Raw genomic sequence first — 26,599 nt, 5'->3', positions numbered from 1 at the left:
GAGCTAATAATACAGGAATAGACATATTAAAGATCTTTCAACCCGACTGTCCCTAAAGCGTTGCAATGCAGAATCAGCACTTGTGCCAAACAGGCTTGTGCCACCGAAAGGCATGTACTCCAAGGTGGTTTGGACAATGTCTGAAAAGCCAGAGTGGAGTAGCCAAGCAGAACAGTGCAGCGCTACTGAATAAGCATGACTCGACCTACTGAGTCTGTGATATCCTTATCACATTATTTTGCAAGCTTAGATGCCTCTCGCCCATCCTGGAGTGTCTGGGTGAGTTTGAGCTGGGTCTTCTCCGGAAGTGAAGGCAGCAGGCACACCACTGAGTCAAACACATGGGAAAAGCACCCAGAATGCAAGCAGTGTTTACTGACTGCAAGGCTGAGCTGGCCAAGGAGAAAATGTTTCTTCCACAAGTTTCCAGCCATCTGGACTCCCTGTCTGGAAGAACATTAGGGAGAATGCTGAAAGTCATAAGAGTCTGTAGCGGCCTGCACCACAAAACTTCTAGGAGCTGGTTGCTGGAAAAGGCAAGCCGGGTCCCTGGGGGCGGGCTAGTGGCTATGGACTAAGGACTGGACAACAGGGGCCTCACTAGGGGTCCAAGCCCATGCCCCTGATAACAGGTTATACAGTGCTTCACTAGAGGGGAGCACAGGTTCTACTCTTGTTTGGCCCTTGTGAAGCACTTTTATCAAAGGGTCACTAGTCAACTCCACAGAGGGGGGCTGCAAGTCTAGGACCGCAGCAGCCCTCTTCAGCGATTCAGTGAAGGAGGAGCTCACCTCTGCAGCAATGCTGGGAGGGGACAGAAGGTCCGAAGCCAGCCAGGACTCAATGGCACTAGCCTCACCCAGCTCTGACAGACAACTACCCTCTAGAGAAGTCTGGACAGTCTCGTCCATGGGGTCCCTAAGCCCCAGCTCCTCTCCTTCACCTCCAAAATCCTGTTCCTCCATAAGAAAAACAGCAAGGGATTCTTTAGAAGGAGGAGGGAAGGTATCCATTCTTGATGGCCCACTGGTGCGGCACTAAACACCATACAGCATCAAAGAGGGTGATGGGCTCAGCGTTGATTGGCACGGTTGTTGTCAGTGTCTGCTGATATAAATCTAGTGCTGCAGGTGGGAGCCCCAAGGGGCTGTGCACCAGCATAGATCCAATTTCAGATCCAGCGGGCCTAACTAACAATGAGGGCGAACCCTCAGGCATGGATTCAGATACACCTCCTACCTTCTTGGGGCTCAAAAGTGCACCAGAGGGAGGTCTGGCCCAAAGATGGCATGGAAGGAATTATAGTAATCCTGCATCTGGGCCAGAGTCACCCCGGCTTCAGGGAAAGCAGGGAGGCATAGGGTAGACTCTTACACCGATTCCTCAGCCGAAGGCTGGGAGAGGGCGTCAGAAATGCAGGACAATGACGGGAGTGCTGTAACTTCAACCGCTTGTGTTTCGATATTATATCCTTAGATGTCAAGGGCAACAGACACTCACGGGAATGTCTACTGGGTCAGTCTTGCAATCAACTCCTGGGACCTTGAACAAGACAGACGATGATGCGGGGCCTCCACCAGACGCACCGGCAGAATCTTCATGTGCCATTCCAGAAACACCTTTGGACAAAGACAATGGCGGGAGCCGTAATCTTCAGAGTCATGGTGTTCCCCAAGGCACCAAATACAAACAGTATGAGGGTCTGTGGCATATATCTGCCTGCCACAGGACCCACAAGGTTTGAAAAGAGAAAAAAGGGGCACACTGTTCCTTCGATAAAAAAATGTCGAGATAGGCCAAAGGAACCACTCCGGATCTGCGTTGGAAGCACGGAAAAGAAGGAACTGATGTCAGCGCATAGGAGATGGGATTATATGGACTCAGTTGACATCACATCCAGTGGACAACGTTGCTACGGAGTCACACAACGCCCTCTTCCGATGCGCAGAGGTACTGCTGGAATTTTTTTTTTGCCTCCAGTCTGGCGCTTGAGGCATAATTCTAAAGTAAGGAATGTGGCTAGATGTCTCTATCAGATACAAAACAAATCCTTTAGTTGCTTCCCTGTGAGTAATTGATTACTTTAAAAAACGTTTCCTGAATCTGATCATCAAAATGAGTACAATTTACCATTGTGGTAGCCATTAGTCCTTTCTCAGGTCTTTTTGAAGGTCCAAACTGCAGACAAAATTTAGAGCACTTCTGTGATGCATCGGTCTTTCTTTAAGAAAAAGAAACAGAGGCCCTGCACACTCATGCCTGTGCTTAATCTCACACTGCCCACATAAAGGGTCACAGGCTCACCCTCCATCCATTGCAGAATGAATGGAAAGCCAGATAACAGGTAGGCCTGCTGGTGGTTAGTAGGGAGGTCAAACACATTCAGTATAAAAGCCCAGGTCCCTATCCACTGTATTCACAGAAACATTAAAGAAAATATGACTATTGTGAGGCAGGTGGATTACTGATCATAGGTAGGTCCTGGAAAATAGCTTCTTGAATAAGGTCTTCCCAAATAACCAATCTCATCAAGACTTGTGAGCAAGAGGAATAAAGTTTGAGAAAAGCATGTGGAACAGCAAATGTAGCGACCCAGAAGTAAGACATCGCTGAGTAACACTTAAGGCTGGGGGGAATTGTTGCAATGTGTACCCCTAGCAAAGCCAGATGGTGGTTAAAGTGGGTTCACGAAAGCTGAAGCGGGTACACTGAATACCATATGTGGTAGCAGTTAAGAGCAATATATGTGAAAAACAGGATATAAGGTCATATTCCCTTTGCTGCCATTCACAGGTAGTGTAAAGGTTCATACTGTAGCACAAAATCATAACAGTACAGGAATCATGTATTATACAACAACAAACACACAAAACACTGTTATAAATGTTTGACTAGAGATTTTATTGCTGTCATTCAAAATAAGTCAGTATATTGAAAAAAGAATTTTAAAAAGGCATTTTATCATATTCAGTAGGCCATGTATGCTTTACAACCAAGCTAGCCTAGTGAAGAACACTTATAGATGACAAACAGCCCATCTGTAGAGCAAATGTCAGCTAGTTTGGGTAAAATAAAAGGCCCTTGGAACATCCTAATTGTGGATGGTATGTTCAGCCTAATATACAAGAGATGGAAAGAACTAGGCCACTGATCGGAAGGATATGACAATTTCTTTTAGAAAGGAAGTGTGCATAGACACCTTATACTTCAATGAACCGTTAAAAAGGTCTGAGGAAGGCGAGGCCTTAAGTTTGAGGAATTTAAGGGGAGGACAGTAAAAGACAGCAGCTTTCATGGCACTATTTGAAGGACATCTAAGACCAAAGCTTCAAATACTTTATGCACTAAATGAGGCATAATAGCACTCAGAACCCAAACTAATCTGGGCTTGTGAACATGGATGAAAGGAGGAACAATACTAGCAGCTTCTCAAAATGGACCCAACTCTTCGGTAAAAAAATACATTCATTGAGCTTCTAAACTCCTCTTGGTACCCTACTATTAGTATGGCTCAAAGTAAAGTGCTTGATAGTAAAAGCTGCTTGACTCACAGGTCACAAGTTCTGATCCTGGCAAAACTAACTCAGTATTTCATCCATCGGAGATCAACAAATTGAATACCTTTGAAGTGGGCAATAACATCTGATACTTATAGTGCATAGAAACAGCAAGAAACTGTAATAAATGATTACACCTGATAAGTAGTTCCTTTGGGCCATAGGCCTCAACATGGACATCCAACTTAGCCAAATTGTAAACAAAGGAATGGCATGAGAGGAAAGAAGTGGAGAGAAAAAGAGGAGAGAGAGGAGGAGAGCGAAGGAAAGCGAGAGAGAGAGGAGGTGAGAGAGAGAGAGGAGGTGAGAGAGAGAGGAAGAGAGAGAGAGAGAGGAGGAGGAGGAGGAGGAGGAGAGATATATCAACCTGTCTACGTTACTGTGAGAAAAGCCGGGGTTAGTGCACACTGACTCTTAAGGCCCCAAGCGGCCAGTCCGTCCAGCAAGTGAGTGAAGGGAATGTGCATTAGCAACCATCATGTAGTACTAGGAACTCCCAATCTCAGATCAAGGCATGAAAGAGCCCACACTAGGAGATATTAAACATAGCTGTGGAGCAGCATGGCTATCAACAGATGAGAGGAGCAGCAGTACAGCTAATAGAAACCAGGAGACCCGAGTGAAGCTGGGTGACGTGCAAAAAAGTGGCGTCCGTAACCTTTGAATTTCTTTTCTGGAAACAATGGTGAGCAGATTAACTCATTTAGTAGAAGTCACACAGTGATGCACACTGCATATGAAGATCCAGCACACATTAGGTTTTCACTGGCCCCTCTTTGCTTACTATGTCTGAGAATCGACAAAGACATCGCAGGGGCATATTTGCTCATGCAGATTTGCCCTCACATGTAATATAATGTACCCTGTGTTAGGGCTGTAAGGCCTGCTTGAGAGCTGACTTGCATTTATTGCATGCAGTGGTTAGGGGACATGGCACAAAGGCTTTGTGCTATGTCGTGTTTTCAATTTAGTTCTGCACCAAGACATGCAGCCTGAGAAAGCAGCACTGTGTGCACTTAGTGATAGGGTGCTGAGGGTGACAATTTGTGCTGTAGCCCTCAGCAGCCTTCCTTCAGTACACCATGGCCTAGGTACCAGGGATACCATTTACTAGGGACTTATAGTGGCATCCAAAGGTTTTGCAAAACAACTGTGCAGTTTTGGGGAAAAAAAAAAAGACCTTGGCACTGGGGAACCTGCTTAGCAGGGACCCAGTGCACTAACAGTCAAAGTCACACCAGAAACAGGGCAAAATGTCTGTGAGTGTGTGTGTGTGTTGTGAGGGGGGTGGGGCGGGTGAGGGAGGATGAATGACTGTGTCAAAAGGGGCACTTTCCTACATGGCCTGAGATGGTCACCATGAAAATGTATGAAATCAGACAGCCAGGAGTCCACAAGGTCACCTTTCAGACATAGATGATCCAGGAATCTACGTGGATAGATAAATGGTTAGCAGAGAGAGGTCTTAATGTAATGAGGAGTAAAGCACACTAGGCGTGGCTAGAAGCAAAGCAGACCCCAAGTAAAATGAAGAGTTGGTGGGATGTACAAGTGGCCTGATGGCAATTAGAAAGATTAGGATATAAGTTCCATGGAAAGAAGATCAAACATGCCCAGAGAAAGGATATGGGCACAATGGGAATGACTGAAGCAGGATGACTGAGGAAGGAGTGCAAGGAACAGAGATGGGCCAGGAACGTCCTATATATTGTTAATGGTATGCATTACCCCCATTAATGTGCCATCTGAAAGTAAACACCCTTCTCCCAGTAAAATTCCAGTTAAGATGACTTTCCAATTCTTCTCCTCACCTGAATGTGTCCTCCGCTATACTCGTAAGGATAGCGACAGTCTATTATGAAACATCTCTCCACAAGGCTATGGAATTCCCCACGGAGGAGGGCAGCAGTCTGAAAGAAGAGAAGAAAATTTCACATCTGTAAATACAGCACTTCCTGCCACAAAGTCATTCTCACAGTACTAGGTTAGGTTATCCGACTGTGGTACTTTATAAGATCATCAGAAGATTGTACTGGGACAATTACAACTAGACATGCACAGAGTCCGGATCCCACTAGACCCTCTCTCTATGAGAAAAGCCCTAGACTATCCTCTGGGGTGTAAGTTTCAACACAGAAGGGGACAGTGAATTATCAGCCAGGGTGCAGCAACCCTTCAGAGAAAGCTCAGAAAGCAGACCTAAACAAGCGACACAGCAAAAGCATCAAGTGTCATGAAGACTGGTGTTTAGGAAGCTGGCATACACCAAACAGGTAAAAATCCAGTGATTTTCTAGGTGGGATGTTCTCTTCAACATCACAACAAGAAATAGCAGAAAACTCCAAAAGCTTAAACTCTCCTATGTGCATTTTTTAACTGCATTTCCCAGCTACAAGGCTAGGTCCACCATACATGCACAACAGGTTGCCTTGGAGAAATCACCTGGACGCTCAATGAGTTGGAAAAAAAAAAAAAAAAAAAAAAAAAACGGGAGTTCTTTGTTCAGTGCTCACTCATCACATGAAGATGGGTGGTGTGAGGGCTATTAAGTAAATTTTAACTGAGGTGGATACAACTGGGTGTATGTCTAGGCAGCAATCTGTGTCAAGTGGGAGGCACCTCTTAATTTCACTTATTACAGTCATAAGCTGGGACCCTAGTAAGGAACAATGTCACAGTATCTTGTGGTCCCAGCTGTGTTCCGGGTGTCGCAGTGGTGTTGCGTGGCATCAAGCAGTAGAGATACCAGTGAGCACACAAATGTCACCTTGCATGAACCACTTCAATTCCAAGCATTTCCAAATAACCCTCCAATATTTTGATGCCTGCTGAGAAGGTAACTTGAGAGCAATAAACAATCAGAAGGGGTAACAGACTGTCCAACAGAACTGAAACTATCAAAGGTTCCTATTTTTTCCTTCTTTAGGATACTAATCCCTTAGAGTAACTTTGAAGTATTACCCAGCAATCATTAGCTGTGTTAGATGGAGGGGCCATTGGATCAGCACAAATGTAGGGCTTCCCGAATATGTGCAAAACACTGACCCTTCAAAAAAGGCTTCAACCTTGCCATCTGAATCAAGGCAATATTGTTTTTTAAAGTATGGTAAGAAAAACAGCTAACCTTGAAGATCCCCTGATATAGCAACATTTAAAAACTGAACACTCAAAAACCATCGGGCACTGCTCACCGTTTCTGCTGTAACATATCGCAGGTCCTGATGTCGTCCTGTTACTATTGGCAGTGCATAAACCTGCAAGACAGAGACAGAAAACAACTGCATTTCTATATTGGCAGTTAAAAGAGTCAGCATCTGCCCACTACCCACCAATACCATGGTGGAAGTAAAGCCAACACTTTCAGGAAATAAACTTACCTTTGAGAAATCACCAATGAGCTGCCTGTGGCTGCAGTCTGCATCCAGAGTTTGATCCACGTCACAGAGTGAGAGCGTCTTTCTCAGAACGGTTCCCTGAAACAATGAGCTATTGGTGGGCTTCTGGTCATTCTAGATCAATCAGGCTACTGTCCCAATCATATCCCTCACTCTTCACTTTCATTTATCTTCAACAATAGATTTGTACCTTAATGCTAAGTACAGACGTGCATATGTTGTATTAGCCCCACTATCCGACAGCAGTATACCAAATTGTTTGATACCCTTTTAAAAGTAAGTATCCTCCTGGTGGGTTTCAACTGAAAGACCCATCTTCTCAAACTACACTAGAGTATCTACCAGAACCAATGAAAGCTTGCTGATAAGAATCTTCATAGTGGGTTTTGGACAGTTATATGAAAAGAGCTCAACCTTCATACACACTTTTAGCTCACAGGAAGGGGGTGCATGTGAATCTATACAAACATGAAGTTAATAAATAAAACGTTGTTACAGTTAGGTACTACTTTTCTTTTGAAGCAAAAGTCAACTATAGATGTGCATGCTTTGCAGAGAGCAGGAAGTAGCACTTCCTCTGGAATTCCTCTAGAATCACTTCAACCAACACACATTCTTAAAAATCATTTTCCTAAGTGTGCTTCTTGTTCTATGTTGTAGTCAAGGTAATAACGTCTAAAACATGCTTCTCCAACAAGTGAGCTATTGGTAGCTCTCTTGTGGCCAGACCAGTGAACTATATTAGAAGCTTTTGTTTGGTATATATATATCTCTCAAAATTGATAAGCATATATTTGAAACGAAAATGTGTGTATTTTCAGAACTCATAAGTTGAGGTTTGGGAGAAATGGTTTGAATTTCCAAAATTTATATAAAGCTGATATTTAATCAACCATGCATGATTCACTGAGCTGATCACCACTGGTAATCTTGAATATGGTGGCAACTAATGTAATCATGTCTAACATGATTACTATTACATCTCAAATAATATTAGTAGCTTGGGGGGGGGGGGGGGGGGTTCATTGAACCTAAGTAACTGGTTACAGATTGGAGACCACTGGGCTAGAACTTATTGAGCAGTTGCCTACTTGTCATTGGCAGAACTATGTTACCACTGACAGTCACAGCAGCCTCCTTACCACCTGTGAAGTGAGCTTCGGTAATTCCATTTAGATGTTGATCTGCTAACTAGGGAACATGACTTATACGACTTTAAAAGCCCCTTTGTAAAATAATGAAGAGCCACAATGGTTGGTGCTCAATATCTTCTCTTTTCTAAAGAAAACCGTTGTGCTAATGCAAACCAAAGCAGTCTAGTTTTGGACAACCCTTCAGCCCTTAGTGTTGCATATTTTGGGTGTGTCTAACGCATAACAAATGACAAAGTCAAGATTTGTCAAGGTTGCAGAAAAATCTGGTGTGCTCATATCCCTCTTCCACTCTTGGAATGTATCATTCAGCCACAGGTTGGTTTGCTGCTGGTGGCCGTTTGGACACTGATAACACAGTATGGTTTGATTCCCCAGGAAATCAGTGGCAGACTCCGCTGGCTGCAGAGAGTGCAGTAGAGTGAGTTTTTGGCTTCATGTGGAGGCGAGGCGGCACTCAGCATGGCGTGCTATTTGACACTTAGTTGTGTGAGGTTGTGCCCAGCGTTTTACATTGACTACCGATTCAGACGGAAAAGTCAAGAGTTACTCAGCGGAATCTACCAGGAACCAGCAGGATACAGTTATAGGAGGAGTGTGTTCTAAATATCTAGCATGCTGCAGCTCCCAAACTGAGAATAGCTGGAGAAGAGCCTATGTTAGTTTTGAACGCTGGTTGTTTGTACACCAACAGAAATCCAAGCAAGTTGGTGCTCATGAGAGTGAATGGCACAAATGCCACAATTTTAGTCTAACTGGTGTTGTGTGTCACCTAGGACGAACAAGAAAGAGAATGGTACATCTTCCAGAAAGACAATACTGTAAAATGACACCACTGGCAGAATTTAAGTCTGATTGGTATTCTGTGTAAATTAGAACCTAGCAACAAGCTGTAATTGTACATTTCCCAGAAACGGAAGACTGTTGGGACTCAAGATAAATAGTTCAACAGCACAGATTCATTGCGAGCACAGCAGGAACAAGGCCTAACTGAACAATTTGTCCAACTTGAGGTAGCAGGGGGACAAACAAAACAATCACTGCATCTACAACCAGTCTGATTTGGTACTCAAAAATAACACCCTAAAATACTGCTTTCTGTATTATTGCCAAGAACCATCCTTTGGTATTGGCTGCAAAGGTAAACGCCTGGTTAGATTATTGTAACTTCCTGGGATAGTCTGCTGAGATCCCAGAACCCTGATGTTTGTGTAATTTTAGAACATATGTCGCCAGCCCACAGATATCTACACTGACAGTGTCAAACTGGATAAAATTGCATATACTATCTCTGGTCAAAATTGCCTCTATTAGAAAAATATCATTCTCTCTATGTCCAGACATCTTTTTCCTCTCCAGGTACTACACAGCTTTGACAAATCTTTCAGTTTTAGCTTAGGTCTGCGGGCAGCCTCTCGGAGTGCTTGGGCCCAGTTTATGGAACACTGCCTCTTGGCCTAAAAGCCCTTCCTCACTCTAAGACTTCAGACAGAAACAGAAGTCTTGTCTGTTTAGTTAGGCAGTAGGCAAGAACAGAACTAAGAGATCCACTGGGGTCGAGGGAACTAAATTAATTTGGTCAAACAATGTTTACCCTGGATTGAACAGCTTTTGTTAAAATCTTTCACATCCCTGCACCCCACATCTGGCCCTTCTCACCACATGTACTACAGTCCATTCTCACCCTCCTACGGCCCAAGACTAAACCTTCCTCCTCAGTCTGGGCGGGACTGGAGGTGCTGCGGCTCCGCTTCACTTTAACTGGAGTCTCATTATCCAGAGACCTCTTCCGGACAGGCCGATCCAGCTTTTCAGGCATTGAAGGAGAGCGATACAGTCGGCTTCGGTTCACAGACACCTGACCAAGGAGGAAATCGTGGAGACAAATGCATGTAAAATTACACTCGAGTACAAAAAGATCAGGCCCTAGAACCCCATTTTAAATGGGCAAGCTGCATCTGAAGTCAACAAACAAAGCCACCCTACAACAGTTTTCATCTACCCATTACCATAGGAGAGCTTCCAGAAAGCCATCTCAAACCCATGGCAAAGAAACAAGCTACTACTATCATAGCCCCTCCACATGCATATCCTTGCACACCAAAAAGCTTCTGGAATGCTTATAAAAAGAAAAAGCTAAAATTAACTTTTAACAGTTAGCATTTGTCTTAGTGGGTAGCTCCTGAAACAACCAAGAAATCGAGCAAAGCTCACAGGCAAATAGTTTATTAGCAAGTTATTGCAATGCCTTCTTGTAAGGAAATGGCTCCCTGTTGCAGTTACCCCCCCCCACACTTTTTTGCCTGATACTGATGCTGACTTGACTGAAGTGTGCTGGGACCCTGCTAACCAGGCCCCAGCACCGGTGTTCTTTCACCTAAAATGTACCATTGTTTCCACAACTGGCACACAGATAAGTCCCTTGTAAAAGGTACCAGTGGTACCAAGGGCCCTGTTACCAGGGAAGGTCCCTAAGGGCTGCAGCATATGTTGTGCCACCCTAAGGGACCCCTCACCTAACACATGCACACTGCCATTGTAGATTGTGCGTGTTGGTGGGGAGAAAAAGACAAAGTGGACATGCATCCCCCTCAGGATGCCATGCCCACAAAATACTGCCTGTGGCATAGGTAAGTCACCCCTCTATCAGGCCTTACAGCCCTAAGGCAGGGTGCACTATACCACAGGTGAGGGCATAGCTGCATGAGCAATATGCCCCTAAAGTGTCTAAGTCTATTATTACACATTGTAAGTACAGTTGTGGCCATATTAAGTATATGGTCTGGGAGTTTGTCAAAAACGAACTCCACAGCTCCATAATGGCTACACTGAATACTGGGAAGTTTGGTATCAAACTTCTCAGAATAAGAAACCCACACTGATGCCAGTGTTATATTTATTAAAAATGCACACAGAGGGCATCTTAGAGATGCCCCCTGTATTTTACCCAATTGTTCAGTGCAGGACTGACTGGTCTGTGCCAGCCTGCTGCTGAGAGACGAGTTTCTGACCCCATGTGGTGAGGGCCTTTGTGCTCTCTGAGGACAGAAACAAAAGCCTGCTGTGGGTGGAGGTGCTTCACACCTCCCCCCTGCAGGAACTGTAACACCTAGCCATGAGCCTCAAAGGCTCAGGCTTCGTGTTACAATGCCCCAGGGCACTCCAGGAAGTAGCGATGCCCGCCCCCTGGACACAGCCCCCACTTTTGGCAGCAAGTCCAGGGGAGATAATGAGAAAATCAAGGAGGAGTCACCCACCAGTCAGGACAGCCCCTAAGGTGTCCTGAGCTGAGGTGACCCCTGGCTTTAGAAATCCTCCATCTTGATTTTGGAGGATTCCCCCAATAGGAATAGGGATGTGCCCCCCTCCCCTCAGGGAGGAGGCACAAAGAGGGTGTAGCCACCCTCAAGGACAGTAGCCATTGGCTACAGCCCTCCCAGACCTAAACACACCCCTAAATTCAGTATTTAGGGGCTCCCCAGAACCTAGGAAACTAGATTCCTGCAACCTGAAGACAAAGAAGGACTGCTGACCTGAAGCCCCGCAGAGAAGACGGAGACACCAACTGCTTTGGCTCCAGCCCTACCGGCCTGTCTCCCCAATTCAAGAAAAACTGCAACAGCGACGCGTCCCCCAGGGTCCAGCATCCTCTGAAGCCTCAGAGGACTACCCTGCATCTAAAAGGACCAAGAAACTCCCAAGGACCGCGACCCTGTTCCACAAAGACTACAACTTTGCAACAAAGAAGCAACTTTTAAAGACCACACGTTTCCCGCAGGAAGCGTGAGACTTTCCACTCTGCACCCGACGCCCCCGGCTCGACGTGGGGAAAACTAACTCTACAGGGAGGACTCCCCGGCGACTGCGAGCCCGTGAGTAGCCAGATTTGACCCCCCTGAGCCCCCACAGCCATGCCTGCAGAGGGAATCCAGAGGCTCCACCTGACCGCGACTGCCTGCTTCAAAGAACCCAGCGCCTGGGAAACACACTGCAACCGCAGCCCCTAGGACCTGAAGGATCCGAACTCCAGTGCAGGAGCGACCCCCAGGCGGCCCTCTTCCTAGCCCAGGTGGTGGCTACCCCGAGGAGCCCCCCCCCCCCCCTTGCCTGCATCGCTGAAGAGACCCCCTGGTCTCCCATTGAATCCTATTGCAAACCCGATGCCTGTTTGCACTCTGCACCCGGCCGCACCCGTGCCGCTGAGCGGCCGCCCCCGTGCCGCTGAGGGTGTACTTTCTGTGTCTATTTGTGTCCCCCCAGTGCCCTACAAAACCCCCCTGGTCTGCCCTCCGAAGTTGCGGGTACTTACCTGCTGGCAGACTGGAACCGGGGCACCACTATTTCCGTTGAAGCCTATGTGTTTTGGGAACCACTTTGACCTCTGCACCTGACCGGGCCGGAGCTGGTGGTTTGGTAACTTTGGGGTTGCCTTGAACCCCCAACAGTGGGCTACCTTGGACACAACTTTGAACCTTGTAAGTGTTTTACTTACCTGTGAAACTAACAAATACTTACCTCCCCCAGGAACTGTTGATTTTTGCACTGTGTCCAATTTTAAAATAGCTTATCGCCATTTTTGCCCAAACTGTACATGCTATTGTGATGAGTCAACGTTCCCAAGATACCTGAGTGAAATACCTTTCATTTAAAGTATGTTTGTAAATCTTGAACCTGTGGTTCTTAAAATAAACTAAGAAAATATATTTTTCAATATAAAAACCTATTGGCCTGGAATTGTCTTTGAGTGTGTGTTCCTCATTTATTGCCTGTGTGTGTACAACAAATGCTTAACACTACCCTCTGATAAGCCTACTGCTCGACCACACTACCACAAAATAGAGCATTAGAATTCTCTTTTTGCCACTATCGTACCTCTAAGGGGAACCCTTGGACTCTGTGCATGCTATTTCTTACTTTGAAATAGTACATACAGAGGCAACGTCCTACACTTCTGCTCTGTGACCGGGAGGAGGGAAAGACTGGAAGAGGGGGAGAGGAATAGAGCATAAGAGAGAAAATCAGTGAAGAGGGGGAGATTCAACATGGATGAGAAGAGGGTGGAAATAAGAACAAAAAGAGTCTAAGATACCGGTATCTGAAGCTGCAGCTAGCTAAAGTGAGAGTATGTGCTGATTTAATGCACTGCAATTATTCAGACCCCTCTCTTTTAGCACTATTACTTCTTGAGTGCTTATCAAACCATGGTTTAGAATAACAGCACATGAGACAAGCAGCTATTGCATTCAATGTGTTTTATCACATGCTGGGGTTCCAAAATTGTTGCCTACCATTCAAGTCCTTGTGAGGACACTCTTGCCCACTTTCCAATGGCAAGTTTAAATTGATCTTTCATGGTTAGCTAATCAATGTTATGAATCACATCTCAAAAATGTGCATTGTCATTCTTTCCACTTATAGTTCCATGAGGAATCGTGTACCTTAATACACGAGTTCCCTGTGCACCCAATGGTTTGTTGCCTCAGCCTCAAAGCAAAGGCCTCTAGAAGGGACTCTAGAGCAGGGCCACAGAAAGCATCTGGTGCGTGTGTGGTCACAGAGAGCATCCATTGGGAGACTACCATTGGTTCCCTTCAAGGCCAAAAACGATGCCTCAGCTCACGCAGCAACTCTATGTGAACAAAGAACAGTGACTTTCCCCCACCATTTCTATTATTTATATGGTCTGTCATTAATAAGGAGATAATCAATAGTCTCCTGAAACACTCCGCTTTTTCCACCATCTAGCAAGCAATCAATAAAACCAAGTAATGTTTATGAGATAGTGAGAAATTCCATTTTTCCAGGACTCCCAATATTCTTCCTGTAACCCCTCTCAGGGAGAGGCTGGATTGCCCAAGGCCAAAGGGGAGAACCAGGATGAGTGAATAATGTTACAACGCCAAAGGTCATACCCATGGCACATTTCGACTATAGACTATCTCCTGCCCTGCAACATTAAGACCAACTGCAAGACAGCTCAAACAGAAAAGGTGTTAGGTCTAAGCGAATGATGTTGGAAAACTGAGCCCTCAGTCATACAAAGAATGTGAGGGTAAACCACCATGAGCAGGAAGAGGAGGAGAAATTGTGAGAGAATAGACACCTGCTGCCCAGAAAGACTTGATAGACATATGCAACATTCTTAATATTACCATAGGGAAACGGACTGTCATTGCCAAAACAGAGGGTATAGGATGCCTCATGGACGCGCTTGCTTGGCTCATTGTCTTCAACCCAATATACACACTTTGCACTCTCCCATCTGCTCTGAAGATGTACTTTTATGCTCACACTTTAACTGTGCCCAGCTCCCTTCACCCAGAAGTAGGGACTTACATTGGCAATGTTGATGTCCTGTGTCAAAAGAGGACCAGCAAGCAGAGCAGCCATGCTGGAAGAAAGACTGGCGGAAGGAGCCACAGAATCCTGTGTAGCAAAGAGTAAATGTGAAATCAAGAGGAAATATGTTATATCTCATAGTATAAAGCTGCACAGGTCAAGTACTACCCCTCACCCCCAAAACACCCATATTCTGGAATCCACCACACTGACACATTACGGGCTATGTAACCTAGACCACTAACATGGTTTCACATAAAATCAGAGTGTTCATTTCAGACATGTACGCATGCATCCTTTGTGACCTCTTATTACCTCCATCTGTTCATCCTCTGTAAAGAATTCTGTGAATCCATCAGGATTGAGGCCTGTTTGGGTGTGGCACAACTCCAAGCCAAGTGGGGCGAGAGTGATAGGAGATGCCAGCTCTCCCATCTCACAATCCTCTCCATCGAGCACCTCCTGCAGAGAAACATGGAGGAGAAACTCAGTATACTGGGATGTTCATGCAGAGCGAACTCTGAGGTCACCAACCAAAGCCTGCGTAGCCTTCTTGGCACTTTTTTTTTTTTAAGAGAAACAAAAACAAAAAAAACAGATGTATTCCAATACATGAACCCTCTGTTCTCACACAGAAAACTACACTAAGACCAGTTCAAATATACCTCTGAAAAGCTCTGCAGTCTCATTCCCAAATATATATGTTAAAAAAATGTGATCCACACAGATTGGCTTCAAAATAAACTGATATTTGTTTACATAAAAAAAATGCCTTAACATGCTCAAGGTCAAAATTATAAACCCACCTGGATGTACTGGTAACCTGTTACCCTAGTCACCCAAGACCATTCCCATCTCATCAGGTGGCCAAAGAGATCTGTCCCTCAGTTCAAAACCAGCATGCAAGATAAAGCATGCTGCCCGACCATGGAAAGACTTTCGCTACCCACTCCTTCTTACCACTGGGAGAGCTGTGGCCAATGGAGGACTCTCAACTACCCTGTGCAGCTGAAGGCACCGGGGAGCTCTCAAAGTTAAGGGCTTCAGCCATCTGCCATCCTGCAAGACAAAAAAAACATTATGTTGTGAATGGGTTAGCTAGTACAAGAACCCTAAAAGACCTAATAATAAAGGTGTCAGTCCCCATTAGGAACACCAGGCATAGGCATGAGCAACTAGACTCTTTATCCAAAGAAGCATTTCGATTAGCCACAACTGGAGACAAATAACTCTGCAAAGTTACCAAACCGCTTGCATTTTGAAGTAGCTGTAAGAGTTTTCTGAGAAGGGTGTATGTACAGTAGAGCAGGCCAGTACAATTAAAACTAGGAAAATAAAAACCAAATGCGTTACTACAATAGCATTTGAAAGGAAAGGGTGCAAACTCATGGCTTAACACGAGGTGGGAGAAACCACCACAAGAAAACAAAATGTGTTTTAAAAAAATGAAGTTACTTCAAAGTATCTACAAGGAAAAATGGGTTACGCTCTTGTTTGGACATTTGTATTCAAATACCCCGTGGCTGGGTATAGTGTTTGTAACTGTTCTCTAATTGGTGCTAGTGACTCTTGCAAATGAAGATTCCTTGTACTGGATGAAGTCTATGGTAATTCTGTAGAAAGTAAGGAGGAGAGCAATTTGCCCTTGACCAAGCCTTCACAGACTGGACCCTCACCAATTACACATTTTAAAGTGGGTACTCAAGGGAGGCATGTGTCCTTGTGCCCAAGTACTCGGTCACACATCTTTGTAGAGGTGGTGTCCCAACTAGAAACAGTAGTGCTTATAGGCCACCTTCTGTGCTTCGAACCTTCACTGGCACCACTCCAACATCTGCTGCAATGGGCTAGTATTAGCAACTCATTTAGAGACACTTAGGTTCTTGTTGCGTGGTCCTTTGTTCAAGGATCTTACAGTCAGGACCCTGCCTTGCAGAAGACCCAAGATAGTGTATCTTCATGGATGAGACATTGTTTAGCTGAAAGAGGGACTACAAAAATGAGACTGTAGTTGACCAGACTAGTGAGCACAGCTTATTTTACAATGGCCTCCACAGCCTGCTTCAACGTCAGTCACGCAATCCTAGAACTAACAATGACATTAATATTTTTTTCAAGAGCTGGACAAAGTGAATCAAGGTCTGACAAGTTGAGGAGTTATGATGAATAAGGAGTTCGAACATCACCTCCATTTCCGGCTGCTACTAGCCATCACATAGGGAGAATAATGCACCCAAACCAATACATGTATCCTTAAACGAAGGCTGGGCGTGGCCTGGTACATACAAATATTATTTAACATTTGCAAGGGTTGCTTTGAAAAGAAGAAAATGCTAGGCAAACTGAACATTTTGGGAGTGACATAAATTAAGCATCTTACGACTTAAGGTGCACTTTAAAGGCCAACGTAGCTTTGGTTGAAGCAACACTGCTACCTGCAGCTGTGAGGTCTCTTTGACATGGTTAGCCTGCACTTTTTGTATGATGTAGCCTAGAAATTGTAGTGCTTAGGGCCCCGGCTAACCAGATCCCCTGGGCCAGAGCTCATTGCCTAAAACTGTTGTGATGCATTGGCACAATTGGAGACACCTTTAACTGCCACCATAATTTCCTTGCAAATGGCACTTAGGTGCCCAGTGCAGGAGGTGCTATGGGTAGGCCCCTGAGGGCAGCAGCACTGATTGTGCCAACCTCTAGGGCCATTCATTCATGTGTACCCAGCACTGCCATTGCAGGCTGAGTCCCCTCATACAAACCTAAAATGCACACTCAACATGGCACACTGCCTGTGTGCCCTGCCCACTACATACTGCAATCAATATTGTAAAGTAACCCCTCTGGCAGGCCTTCCAGCTCTAAGGCAGGATGCACCATATTGTATGTGAGGGCATCAGCACATGAGCAATACGCCCCCACTGTGTCCTTGCCAAACTTTGGGCATAGTGAGTAGACAGAACAGCCATTTTAATACATGTGCTGGACACTGGTCAACACGAGTGTCACAGCTACATGATGGCCACTCTGAACCCTGGGTTGTTTGGTATCAAACAACCCTGAATGATAGATCCAAATAGGTGCCAGTATTGGATTTATTACTAAATGTACCCAGGGGTCACCTTAGAAGTGCCCACTGCAAAAGCTAACTACCCTGGCATGGTTGCTGACTCGTTCTAACCAGTCTGCCACTGCCAGACAGCCAATCTGCAGCCTTGGGGTGAGAGATTCTTCTCTCTGGGTTGCAGACAAAGTGCTTCCTGGGCCGGAATGTGCACTGCTCTGGTGGCGCACTTCAAAGGGCTTACCGCCTGTGAAACTCGACCCCCATGCCTGATGCTAACAGCAAATGGCTGTCCCCGTTGCAAACACCCACTTTTGGCAAGAGCAACGGCAGGAAAATACTCCGGAGGAGTGGCCCCACCTAGCATGCACCACCCCCCTAAGAGGTTGCGTGCGAGGTGGACACTCCATTAAATTTCCCTGCAGCTTGGATGGAAGGAAAATAGCCAATCCGGTATAGGGAAGTGATCCCTCCTCATAGTAAGTGGTCACTTAGTGGGTGTAGCCACCTGAGATAGATGACCCCTTTGTCACTACCAGGTTCCCCCTAAAACGCCCACTAAATACATTTAGCGGGCATACCTAGACCAAGAAATCAGATTCGACAGACAAAAGAAGACCAGCACCAAGAAGATCCGATGCACAAGAACTGTGGACCTGCTGCACCAACGAAAAGGCACCAAACCCTGCCTGCTACACCCAGGACCTGACAATCACAGCTGAGGAGCTTCTGGACAACTCTACAAAAACTCCAGATGACCTCCAGGCTTCACACATCGCCAGAGAACTCCCTCCAGAGTGGCGGTACCACTCTAAAACCACAGGAAAACCATCAAGCCACTAACACCCGAACTGGACACCGCAGCTTGACCAAACTGCATTGAGACGACCGCAAGGACAAACCCTACCAGTGTGATAAGTGCAGTGGTACTGCGACCTCCAGCAGCCAAACCGTCCCAATAATCGGGGTGTTGGTCAGCCCACCTCCGGCATCATGAAAGACAGCCCACACAGGGAAGAAGAAGGACTAGGAGGGAGCCCCAGAAGCAACCCAGACCTCCCACCAGACTGCCCCCGTTGTCCTGCGAACGACTCTGGAACCAACTTACCTCCTGCTCTTGAGGGCATCCTTGTGCACAGCTTCTGATTCACTCTGCACCCAGCCACCCTGCACCGAAGAACCGACTGTGCTCTAAGGGTCCCCCCACCCCTTGTGACCTCAACACTCCAAGAGGAACCCCAGGATTCACTATTAAACTCACCTGTGCAGCACTTTTATAAGTGGTCCCCCCAGTGGCCCTGCACAAGCTCCAGAGACCTTCTCCCGCCGGAAACAGGAGACGCTCAAACTTCTCCAGATGGCTGTGTGCCCACCGACGACCTCGATCAACCTGAGAGAGAAGTACTTGGTAAAACTATGTAATTTTATACGTATTTTTAAAGGTGATCCTCCATTGATTCCTATGGTGCGTAATAATGCATAAAAATAGTATTTATTAAACTTAAAAAATTCCTATCTCGAAAACTACTTACCAAATTCCGATGATCTTGGTCTTAAAATGTATATAAAAACTTAAAGTATTTTTTATAAATTGGTCTTGAGTTATTCCTTTGAGTGTGTGAGTTGCAAAATTGGTGCTGTGAGTACAAAAAATGCTTTGCACTTCTCCAAGATTGGCCTAACTGCTCGATCAAGCTACCATAAAAATTAGATTATTAGGTGATTTCGTTTTTACCCCTGTAAACCAATGTCTGGTTGCCTGGACCCCCTGAACAGTGTGCCTAGCTTTGCAAACTACATAGAGGACCAGACTCCTAAAGCAGACACAGAGACACAGACAGACACACAGAGACCCAGACAGAAAGACAGACAGACAGACAGACACACACTTCTCTGATGGCCAGTTTCCACTGTTGTGACCACACACCTCATCTCATTCATCCTTCACCTCCGAGATCTTCACTGTGAGAATCTGCCTCACCACTCTTCCATCCTGTTGCCTCATCTACCCAAAGAATCAACAATATGCATAAAGTTAACTGTTTCATTTTCATCGTTGAAGAATTCTTATCACCACAGCCCTTTCAACTTGACTTGTGTGATCACTGTGTGACCGCATATTCATGTTGACTCCCAAATGAACAAGTTACTTACCTTTGGTAACTTTTTCTGGTAGAGAATATCTGACTGCGGATTCCTCACATTAGAATATTCCCCCAGGCACCAGACTGGATCTGAAAACTCTTGAGCAGTGCCTCTGTGCTTCAAAAGGTGGTGTTAGTGGCTGAGTCAACACCATCCACATTGAAAGTGACATGTACGGTTCCTATATTGGTGGCACTCTAGCACACTGACAGTTTCTTTCTTGCCTTTTTCCTTGTGAAAAATGTAGAGCTACGTCAGAATGATTTTTGAACAGTGTGCAGAGTCTAACAGGATCTTTCAGGTGTAGTGCCCAGTTCGCAGAACGTGGACAGTAGGTAGATGAGGAATCTGCAATTAGATAGAGTCTCTACCAGAAAAAGAGTTACCCAAGGTAAGCAACTTGTTCTTCTAATGGAGGCTTCTAACCACAGATTCCTCCCCTAGAATAGATACCAAAGCACTAACTCCACAGATGTGGGGCTGCAAACTGGCTTAAATCAAAAAGTTCTGGAGGGCCCAACGGGCAACATGTACAATCCATCAAGAGATGGTCCATTTCTGCGCTGCCTTGCCTTTTTTCGTTCAAACGAACCCAATTAAGATCTAATGGATTGACATGGATTGTCTTGGGTCTTATGCCGATGACACTCAATTGTGTTTTTTCTTTTTCTACTGGGACCAGCTTAGATTTTGCCACACTCTTCATGCCTATCCGATGTCGCTAAATGGATGGCGAACAGCAAACTCAAGTTAAATGAGGAAAAAACTGAGGTTATGTTGGTAGGAAAGGTTTCATGTTTTAAGCCCCCTGCCTTAGCCTCAGTTGGACTAAATGACCTTCCCTTGCCCAAAGATAATATGAAGAGTCTAGGTTTTTGGCTGCACTCTCGCCTCACAATGGAATGCCACTCGAAGAAATTGGCGGCTACTTGCTTTTACTTACTGAGGACCTGTAGGAAGATTTTCACATTTCTTCCCTTTGTAGATAAAAGGCTCATTGCCCAGGCCCAGAAACTGTCTCGCCTAGACTATGGGAATGTTTTGTTCTTCAGTTCTCCTTCCTATGTGCTAAAGAGACTACAGGTGGTGCAGACTGCTGCTGCCCGCCTTCTAACGGGTACCCCGAGACACAACTCGGCTAAATCTACGCTGTGTTCCCTTCACTGGCTCCCCATTGAACAGCACATTAACTTTAAAGCTACTTGTTACGTGCATTTTGCACTCCACAATAGGGGTCCGGCCTTTCTTAGGCATATTATGACTCCTTACGACCCCCAGAGATCACTTAGACCTTCCTCCGCCTCTTTGATCAATACACTTCGGTTTAATAAAGTAAGATGGGGAGGCAGGTAGTTTGCCTTCAAGGCGTATCACCTATGGAATTCTTTACCACTGGCGCTTCGTTCAGATACTCAGAACTTCAGTTTCATAAAAAGCTCAAGACCTTTCTTTTTCCTGGTCCTGCATGAGCGCTGCGGGGCCTCTGGGTAGCCATGAATAATAATAATAATAATAATAATAATAATAATAATCATCCACTCAGGTTTCCATAGTGCAATTGATGTAAAATGAGATGGATCTTTTTGGGTCCCAACGATGGAGTCTCTCCTCCTCCTTGGAAGGATTAAACGGAGTGAACAAATGTCAGCAGCGTGAAGTTATGGTAGACGTGGAAACGGGTCCCCACCTTTGGCAGAAAAGAAAGCACGAGTCAGACAAAACAGTTTTATTGGTTAGTAACTGGGGTTATTAGAAAGAGCATGAAGCTTGCACACCCGCCTGGCCAATGTAATTGCCACTAGGAAGACTGTCTTACGTGTCGGGAGTCTCAAAGGGCATCTGTGCAAGGGAGGACACAAAACATGTTAAGACCAAGTTCAGGTCCCACTGGGGCATAACAAAAGGGTAGATGGAAACAGATACTGCATGCCCTTAAGAAAACGTGTCAGAACCGGTGACTTAACAAAACAGTGCTGATAAGGCAACCACAAAAAAGCTGAAATGGCAGAAAGGTTACCCAACAGTGCCCAGGGCAAGACCCTACCAAGCTAATGGCAACACAAACAGCACCTCTAAATGAGAGTCAGAAAGTGGATCAACTTGTCATAAGGAACACCAAGCAACAAACTTTTCCCAATGGCAGGCATAAACCTTTTTTGTTGAGGGATGCCTGTCTGCCAAGAAAATATTGCAGGGCTCAGAAGGAAGACTTAAAACACTCTGCTGTTGCCACTCAAATCCCCAAGGATGAAGGTGCTGCTTCTGCAAATGACAACATTTTGAGTCCAAAATATCGAATGGACAAAATATTGTGTCAAAAATATCAAGTACAATAATATTGTAAAGGTATGTTTCTACAGGCATGCACATTTTACTACTCTTCACATATATGTACCTTGACAATATATAGGTCTTCAAGTTGCATAATTTTGTGAAGTTATTAATAGTAAAACTACACTTACCTATTTCCACTTACCTTCTCAATATTTTGATCCTCGATATTTTTGACATGATATTCTGTCCACACAATATTTTTGTCCTCATTATTCTGTCAGTGACAGGAGATCCTCCCAAAAGAGCAGCCTGGTTTGAGGACAGCGGTTTGTGCCCAGGAGTTTTGGATACCACACCCTCCGTGCCCAGTCCGGAACAACTATGATGACTTGGGCCTGGTCAGTTCCCATCTTCTTGAAAACTCAAACCAGGAGCAGTATTGGTGGAAAAAACGCAAAGAGGAGTCCTGAGTTCCATTCAAACCTGAATACATCCACAGCAAGAGACGCTTTGGAAACTACCATGTGCAGAAGTGCAGACATTGCGCGTTCTCAGCAGTGGCGAGCAGATTGAGCAAAGATTCTCCCCATTCTCAGAAGGGTCCTTGGCACCACCTTTGGGTGCAGACACCATTCATGATCAGCAAGGCATCAGCAGCGGAGTCTGTCTGACTTGTCATTCAAACATCCTGCCAGGTGTTGTACAATCGGTGAAATGTTCCAACGTTCCAGCCATGTCCAGAGGCACAGGGCCTTCTTGTATAGGATCCATGGCCCCACTTCTGCCTGCTTGTTGCAGTACTGCATGGTGATGTTGTCTGTGAACCTGGACCAGCCTTCCCTTGTCGAATGGTAGAAAGGATTTCACTCCAAGCGTATGGCCCTCAGCACTAGAAGGCTGATGTGGAATAGTGCCTCCACCAGAGACCAGAGTCCCCTGTTCTCCACATCTCCCAGATGGCCACACTAAGACCTGGCATCCTTGGTGTGGTTTCCCCGGTCTTTCTGCCTCTGCTGCCTGTATTTTTTAGGTTAACATGGTGATTGCCTTGAAATATCTTTTAAGTGCAGTTTCCCATTGGGTGTAGCTAGAGATGCAGAGTTTGGGTCGCTGAACTCACAATTTAAAAATACAACTTTTGGTAAAGTTAGTTTTTAGATTGTTTGAAAATGCCACTTTTAGAAAGTAAGCATTTTCTTCCTTAACCAATCTGCTCTTCTGCTTGGCTGCTGAATCCACGCCTGGGTCAGGATGACAGTTGGGTTATTTTGAATTCACTCTAGCCTGTCACACAAAGGGAGAAGAGGTGTATACTTCACATCCTGATGGGTCTTCCTGGGCTAGACGGAAGGGAGGAGCTGACACTTGCACCTGAATACGGCTGTGCCTGTCCTTACACAAAGCTATCTCCAACTCTCTGGAGTGCATCTGGGGCCAAGGCAGGAAAGGCAGGGTCTTGTGCACTACAAAGATTTTCCTTTGAAATTTGCCTACTTGAAAGGCAGAAATGAGCGTAAGTATTGGCCTGCTGAGACCACAACTTCAGAACACTTCTGGACTGAGGACATTCTACCAGGAAGAAGAGCTAGCTGCCGTATGAGAGACTGCCACTGTCTGTTGCTTTGCTGTGCTGGCCTACTGCTTGCTGCTTCTGTTGGGCTGTTTGTGAATTCACTCTAGACAGTCACACAAAGGGAGCCGAAGTGTGTTGTGCATATCCTGACGAGTCTTCCTCGGCTAGATTGGGAGGGAGGAGCTGTTAACTGTGCTTAAAAGGGCTGTGCCTGACCACACACAATACAGTGTCCAACCTCCTAGAGTGTGACTGGGGCAGGGCAAGGAAGAGGCAGGGTCTTGTGCACTACAAAGACTTTCCTAAGAAGTTTGCCTACTTCAAAGGCAGAAATTAGAATAAGTATTGGACTGCTGACTTCACAATTTTAGAACACTTCTGGATCAAGAGGAACCTTTGCCAATGAGAAGAGCTGAAGAGCTGTGAGGAGGAGTACTGCCCCTTTGCTGTGTGTGCTTTGCTGGGTTTGCCTGCAGTTATTGCTTCTGTCTTCAGGAGGACAAGGACTGGACTTAACTGTGTATCCTGCTTGAAGTTTCTCCAAGGGCTTGGACTGAGCTTGCCTCCTGTTAAGTCTCTGGTACATCAAATAATTCATCTGTCAGAACCTGGGCTCTCTTGCTGAGACCCTTGACTTGGCAAGTGGTGCCACTCCAGTCCCTGGGCCCTTGGAAGGAGAACCAGGTAAAATCTCTCCCTGGGTGTCAAAACTTCAACACCACCATATGGACCAGAGGCTGCCTGCCTGGAAATAGACATCCCTTCCCTGCAAGAAAAGAATCAACGCATCGCTTACCGGCAGAGAAAGAATCGACACCCGGCCTCACTTGCGTGTAAAGAATCAACACATCGCTTGCTTTTCTGATGCACCCTTACCACTGCAGCTTTATTTTTGACGCATATGTAGTGAAATGTGTGTTTTGACCATTGACTTCGTGTTGCACCACTTTGCACCTGGTCTAGCTGTCCAGTGTTCACCAGTTACAGACTCCATTTTATATTCAGTTTAGCCTTAGCTTCGTTCTGCCTATTGACTTTACCGTAGCGTTAGACACTGCCATGTTAAAGGCTGCCAGTGATTTTCCACATTGTCTGTCTGTTTTCGTGCCTTTTTCTCACCAAGGGCTTTGGCTGATAAGAATGCACTCAGACGGCAGAGAACGGCCTTGCTTTCGCTTGTCATCTTGGGATTGTGGCCAAATCCCAAAGTGTTATTTTCAAAGCATATCTAAACTAGCCAGCATGTTTGAATACTTCTACCGCAACTTCAGGGTTTTTTCCAGAAAGCTCCCTCTTTGGTTTTTTAAGACATAAAAAGAGACCCAGTTCGACAGTAGGAAAACCCAGAGACCTCAATCAGGATTCAGACGTCAGATGCCTGATCTAGATTTCCCGTGAGGGTAGAGATCTCTTTCGCAGTCAAACGGGGTAATCAACTTGCTGGCAGGAGAAAGATGAAGCACCTGACAGGCCCTACAGTGATGCATTTTTAATAATTATTTGCTTTGCATTATAAAATAGATACATATATTTGCTGTGTATATTGCAGTGGAGAATTATTTGTGCAGGTTTTCATTCCATTGCTGTGACTTTTTAAATGTGCGCTTTCAACATGATAATCTCCTTTTCGGAACCTTCTATGGTGAAATAATAAATGTCTTCTTTGGACTAAGAGGTGCATTCCAGAGATTTTTTTGTCAGTGCATGAGTATCTCAGCTCGATCATTAGTGAAAAGCAAAACATACCAGGTACTTTGTGCTAAAAACAACACAACCATTGATTCTTATGGATTAAGACTCTTTACTTTAAAAATGTACATTTCTTTTTGTGTATGTTAGATTTTTATCATTTTTATCTTGTTTGATTTAGATAAATATTGGCTATCTTTCTAAACTGGTGTGGAGTCCTTTTGTGGTGTTTTCACTTTGTTACTGTATGTGTTTGTGCAAATACTTTACACATTGCCTCAGAGATAAGCCTGACTGCTTGTGCCAAGCTACCAAAAGGGTGAGCAGGGGTTATCTTAGGTGTGAACTCCCTTAACTCAGACTAGACTACTTGGACAGGGTGTAAACTGACTGCCAACTAGTGACCCAGTTTCTAACACACACCATACCAGAAGTAATGCATCTGTCGCCACAGTCAACTCTGGGTAAGGAAGAGAGAAAGTCTGCTGCTGGCCCAATCAAGGCTCATGAAACAAAACTGCAGGTCTTATGCAGTCTCCTCTGAAATGTGGACCACATCAGATATTCCCCCGATGCTGTGCCCACTATGACTTCAGATTCACTGCAGAGCCCACATGTGCCACATGTTATACATCACTAGAAGGATGTAGGAGGCCATTAGACCCAGTTGCCTCAGGGTCGGTCTCACAAATCCACGACAGAGGTTGAAACGTCAGGATCTTAACACGAAAATCCTGGACTCTCCCTTACAGAGGGCAAGTCTGGAACTGTACCATGTCCAGAATGGCTTCGATGAAGGAGCGTCTCAGAAGGAGTCAGGCATATTAAAAGTGAACCCCAACGAATAGAGGCGGTTTACTGTAGTTTGGAAGAGGGTGACAACTACCTGGGGTGAGCGTGCTGTCAGCAGACAGTCATTGAGGTAGGGGGAAGACTAGAACCCCATACTTCCTAAAAGGTGCTGCAAGCACCACCACTGCTTTGATAAACACCGGAGGGGGCCGATGAGTCCAAAAGGGAGGACAGTGAGCTAGAAATGCTCCTGGTCCACTGTGAACTCCCGGTAACACCTGTGGTCCAGCAGGACAGGAATGTGGAAATATGCATTCTGGAAATCTACCATCCAGTCTCTGGGAACCAGGGCAGACCAGACATGGGCCAGGGTGATCATTTTGAATTTCTTCTTTCGTCAGAAAGCATTGAGACGGTGCAGATCTAGTATAGGGTGGAGACCTCTGTCCTTTTCAGCAGCAGAAAGTAGAGGGAACTTCCTGCCTACCCTCTCAATGGCTTCTTTGAGCACAAACAAGAGCAGCAAGGACAGGTGGTCCTCTGTCCATTCTGAGGACAGTAGCAGGATTTTCACAAATTAACCCTGGTGGAAAATCTGAAGTACCCTGATTTTATCTTTTGCCACT

General features: G+C 45.4%; 1 protein-coding gene across 11 annotated transcripts in view; it reads right to left on the bottom strand.

Annotated features, from left to right (window-relative positions):
• Positions 1–26,599, bottom strand: part of CDC25C (cell division cycle 25C) — a 251,333-nt gene that overhangs the window by 44,172 nt on the left and 180,562 nt on the right. For all 11 annotated transcript variants that reach the window (XM_069244444.1, XM_069244443.1, XM_069244449.1 and 8 more), the window contains 7 exons: positions 15,403–15,501; positions 14,758–14,904; positions 14,440–14,529; positions 9,788–9,961; positions 6,935–7,030; positions 6,749–6,811; positions 5,369–5,467 (listed from right to left, as the gene is read on the bottom strand). In XM_069244444.1, coding sequence (XP_069100545.1) covers positions 5,369–5,467; positions 6,749–6,811; positions 6,935–7,030; positions 9,788–9,961; positions 14,440–14,529; positions 14,758–14,904; positions 15,403–15,501 — 768 coding nt within the window. The remainder of the gene's footprint in view (positions 1–5,368; positions 5,468–6,748; positions 6,812–6,934; positions 7,031–9,787; positions 9,962–14,439; positions 14,530–14,757; positions 14,905–15,402; positions 15,502–26,599) is intronic.

This window comes from Pleurodeles waltl, chromosome 7, assembly GCF_031143425.1.
Source record: "Pleurodeles waltl isolate 20211129_DDA chromosome 7, aPleWal1.hap1.20221129, whole genome shotgun sequence".
In the NCBI taxonomy this organism is placed as follows: Eukaryota; Metazoa; Chordata; class Amphibia; order Caudata; family Salamandridae; genus Pleurodeles; species Pleurodeles waltl.
This window is presented reverse-complemented; position numbering and strand designations above follow the sequence as displayed.